Source organism: Pundamilia nyererei, unplaced genomic scaffold (genome assembly GCF_000239375.1).
Source record: "Pundamilia nyererei isolate P.nyererei 1_Seehausen unplaced genomic scaffold, PunNye1.0 scaffold00076, whole genome shotgun sequence".
In the NCBI taxonomy this organism is placed as follows: Eukaryota; Metazoa; Chordata; class Actinopteri; order Cichliformes; family Cichlidae; genus Pundamilia; species Pundamilia nyererei.
Window position 1 is genome coordinate 23,186 of NW_005187477.1, and position 1,883 is coordinate 25,068.

The 1,883-nt window shown below is 40.5% G+C and overlaps 1 protein-coding gene across 1 annotated transcript in view; it reads left to right on the forward strand.

The window, feature by feature from the left end:
* The first annotated feature begins 1,091 nt into the window (after positions 1 to 1,091).
* Positions 1,092 to 1,883, forward strand: part of ech1 (enoyl CoA hydratase 1, peroxisomal) — a 7,416-nt gene continuing 6,624 nt past the window's right edge. Inside the window, 1 exon segment of the mRNA XM_013911976.1 lies at positions 1,092 to 1,616. Coding sequence (XP_013767430.1) covers positions 1,520 to 1,616 — 97 coding nt within the window. The 5' untranslated portion in view covers positions 1,092 to 1,519.

The following is a 1,883-nucleotide window of genomic DNA, read 5'->3' on the forward strand; positions in this document are numbered from 1 at the left end:
ATCTGAAGAAGAAAAAGAATCAGAATAAGAGAAGCTTTCCCAATTTATTGCTCAATTTGTGAGTGTGGTATTAGACACTAATGTACTGTAACTGTACTTTTCAGGCTGTACAGTTACAGAGTGGCCGTGTATTTATTTTCTGCCGTTTTGGAGAGGGCGGCTGCCGCCGTTTGGCCCCGTCCTTTAAGGAACTGCTGTCTTGTACCGTCTACAGTTTTGTGACACTGTTTATATTTGGTTTGACCACGTAGCCAGACTCTGGGGATCCTTTACGTTTCTGGTGTTTGTTTACAGTGACATTTGTACCTGCACATTTGATTTGTACCATTCGTCAGAGAGAGCGTCATTCCTTTTTGGAGTGCGCTGGGATCAAATATCGTCTGTGTTTTTATTATGTTGGGAGTACATTTTGTAGTTTCACTGTGAGCAATGCGTCTGATGTTAAGTGCCCTATTACCTATGACTTTTTTTTAATGCAGTGAATTGAGGATACTCAGTATCTGTGGGACCTTCGGTCGTGGGTCGTTTTCCACACTACTTTTGTTGTACGACACCTGGGGTGTAGAGTTGGTTTGCACGTGTGATTTTCTTCTCTCATGGTCCTTAGCTACTGGCAAGTCCAGTTCAATGTATGGTGGTTTTATTTAATTTAGGATAGTATTACAGGACAGGACATGCCATAGTCAACTTTTGTTGTGCTCTGTTCTTTTTTAGTTTTTTATTTTAACAAATGCAGTTAATAAAGGTATCTTAATATTAGGACCAGCCTGCCTCAGTCGTGTATTCTCGAAGCTGTGTAATGTTTTCTGGTTGGTTTTTGAAAAGACTCTTTATATTTCATAGGGGTGAAATTAAAGAACACAAAGTGAGCCCTGCACCTTACAAAACACTGAAGCTGCAGTGACGACCTTTCACCCACTTATCTTTATAAAAGGTTTTGTTTCCAATTTTTGACTCCAGAACTTCAACACACGGCTCCGAGCTAAAACAGCGACAAACATTCAAAACATGCAGTGTATTTTCACACGATTTGATACGTTTTACTACTACTTAACACAACATTTAAAGTAAAATAATAAAATACAAACAAATTATAGACACTTACATCTAGTGACAGCTGACCTGAAAACCATCGCCAACATCGCCTTTTGAACCCTGCAGAGTCCAGACTGTTTAGTGAACACGGTCAAGTGAACCGTCATTTGTGATCTGCAGTGAAGCCAGCCGCTTCTTATCTGACGCATAAGTTTTCTTTCGCTTCTACACTAGGCTTTACGGCAGCGCCAGTGCTAACTTAGCTAGGGAATGTTCGAATTGTTTATAGTTCACATAGTGACGTCACGGGTTCATTTAATGAGCTGTGCGTTAACATTTGTTAAGTAAAGCCACGCTGTATGTCTGCTGTTTGTGCCGAAGGATAACCGGTGAACTACCGATTAACTCACGTAAGATCCCTGCTGATAACTACTTAGCTTTAGCAAAGCTAACTGGCTAATGTCCAGAGGGCCAGGTGAAGTGAATGATTGTTTCTGTATGCAGCCTCGCTAAACGGTCTGGACTCTGCACCATTCAAAGGGCGATGTTGGCAGTGGTTTTCAGGTCAGCTGTCACCAAATGTAAGTGTCAGTGATTTGTTTGTATTTTATTATTATTATTATTATAACTTTGTTGTTAATTAGTAGGGAAACCCATCAAAGCGTGTGAAAATACACCGGATGTTCTGAATGTTTGTTGCTGTTTTAGCTCGGAGCCGTGTGTCGATGCATTTTTATTTTATTTTGGAGTCAAAAATTGGAAACAAAACCTTTTATATGGATAAGTGGGTGAAAGCTCGTCAGTGCAGCTTCAGTGTTTTGTAAGATCGCGGTCAAGTGACGGTCAAG